The sequence below is a fragment of the Austrofundulus limnaeus genome, unplaced genomic scaffold (genome assembly GCF_001266775.1).
Source record: "Austrofundulus limnaeus strain Quisiro unplaced genomic scaffold, Austrofundulus_limnaeus-1.0 Scaffold237, whole genome shotgun sequence".
In the NCBI taxonomy this organism is placed as follows: domain Eukaryota; kingdom Metazoa; phylum Chordata; class Actinopteri; order Cyprinodontiformes; family Rivulidae; genus Austrofundulus; species Austrofundulus limnaeus.
Window position 1 is genome coordinate 340,480 of NW_013952639.1, and position 2,167 is coordinate 342,646.

Sequence of the window (2,167 nt, forward strand, 5' to 3'; positions counted from 1 at the left end):
TGTGTTGAAAGTGAACTTATCTTAGGATTTTCACAGTTTTATCTTGACATTTCTCCAATATTCTTGAACATGAAATCCGAGGCAGTGATTGGTTCATGTCGGGGGGGTTTTCTAATGACGTCATCCAGGATCAGCTTTGTGGCACAGCCTGGTGTCACAGATCAGCTCCAAGACTGACACTTAAGAATTACTCCTGCACTTCACTTAAAGTAAGACTGAGACGCTTGATAACTGATCTCAGATTTTAACTAAGAATTATTTTACACTTAAGTCCACTCTTAGCAGCATTCTTAAGAGTAATTCTAAGAAGTTTGATAAATACGGGCCCTGGTTTGATCCCTAAACCAAACTAATATTTCTCATGTTTCCTGCTTCTTTTATTTTTTATCTCCGTTTGAAACTTTTTATTTTTTCGTTGCCTCCTTCAGGGCCCCCTGAAGTGTTTTCTGGAGGCCCTCGGAAAGCTCCAGAGAAAATTCTACGCCAAGAACGAGCGCTTGAACTGCCCCATCCGCACCTTCCTGGTCACGGCCCGCAGCGCCGCCAGCTCCGGGGCCCGCGTCCTGAAGACCCTCCGTAGCTGGGGGCTGGAGATCGACGAAGCCCTGTTCCTGGCCGGCGCCCCCAAGGGGCCGCTGCTGCAGAAGATCAAACCACACATCTTCTTCGACGACCAGATGTTCCACATCGAGGGGGCCCAGGAAATGGGCACCATTTCTGCGCACGTCCCCTACGGGATCGGACAGAAGTACCACAAGGGGACGCTCATCAAGGAGCCTGAGAAAAAGGAGTGATGTGTTGGAATCCATGTGCTCCAGATTAACCTAAGGTTTCATTTAAATTATTTTGTTTCCTACGAGTGGGTTTAATTACTGAGAGAGCACAGACTTACCTCACACTTTGGTTTTAAAGATGCCAGCAAAAAGAAATGGTTTCCTTATAAACCACATCTATTTTTCTACACTTTATGATGGTTTTAACCATTTTTCTTAAATTTAAATGTGTTTGATCTTCATAGTCTTCAACTGTTTGGTTATATACAAAAAAATGTTATCTGGGTAAATATAGCTTTATTTTTGGGGAAAAAAAACTACATTTTTAATTTGATATAATTAAAAAAAGAGAGAGAAGGCCCACAAGAAGCACTGATGCTGTTTTAGTTCCTCTCGTTTCTCATTCTTTGGGTTTTTACACTAAGTTTTTACATCTACTCTCACCTGTAACCATAGATCTTTGGTATGAGATAAAATTTATTGCAAACTGCGTGTTTTTACACAAAGATAAAGAGGTTAAAAAACGAGTTGCACAGTTTTGCACACTTTTTTTTTTAAAATGCTGGCAGTATAACTGTATGTTGGACTTAATAACACAGTCACTTTGTTTTTTTGTTTTTGCATCACGTATCTCTTCTGTCTTTTTTTTTACACCTGCTCTGCACTTCTTGACCCAGGAGTATAGAACGACCGTGAGTTCGGAGCTGAAAGGAACTCACTGGAAAAAGTTTTAGTGTTTACACTGCTTTAACGCAGCGCTTTACTTTTTTAAATTAGGAAATTATGTTCTTTTTATCTGTTTTTATCTATCTGATAGTTTACATTTAAGAAGAAGTTTTTAAAATATGTATGTTTTTATTTAAAACGTCTAAAAGAGCTAATTGTGGCTTTTTGTGCTTTTTATAATTAAGCCACAATAAAAAAAAAGATGTGTTATTGTGTCTTATAATTCTATATGGATGCTATATTTCACAATAAATCCAAACAGAGTAAAAACAACTATTTGGAAATTTCTTTGGAAATAAATAAATAAACTTAAATTCCACAAACATAAAAATAACGGGGGGCGACTTTCTCTGGAACTGAAAGAGAGTTGATTAAAAANAACATAAAAATAACGGGGGGCGACTTTCTCTGGAACTGAAAGAGAGTTGATTAAAAAAGTGACACCAAGAAGTGTTTAATGGTTACACTTGTATTGATTCAGATTAAATTAATTTTTTTAAACTCTAAAAAATATATCAATATCTGTTATTGTTGACATCTGGGATAGATCTTTCATATTGTTTACTATAAATAAATAAAAGTGAATATTCTAACAAAATGCTGATATATGTGAAAAATAATTTTAAACGGAAAAGCTATGATATAATGTATGCGTAGAGTCTTTTTTA

At 36.6% G+C, this 2,167-nt stretch overlaps 1 protein-coding gene across 1 annotated transcript in view; it reads left to right on the top strand.

Annotated features, from left to right (window-relative positions):
- Nucleotides 1–1,772, top strand: part of nt5c1bb (5'-nucleotidase, cytosolic IB b) — a gene marked incomplete in the record, with an annotated part of 8,417 nt that extends 6,645 nt beyond the window's left edge. The window contains 1 exon segment of the mRNA XM_014019986.1: nt 429–1,772. Within this exon segment, the coding sequence (XP_013875440.1) occupies nt 429–794 (366 nt within the window).
- Between the last annotated feature and the right edge of the window lie 395 nt (nt 1,773–2,167).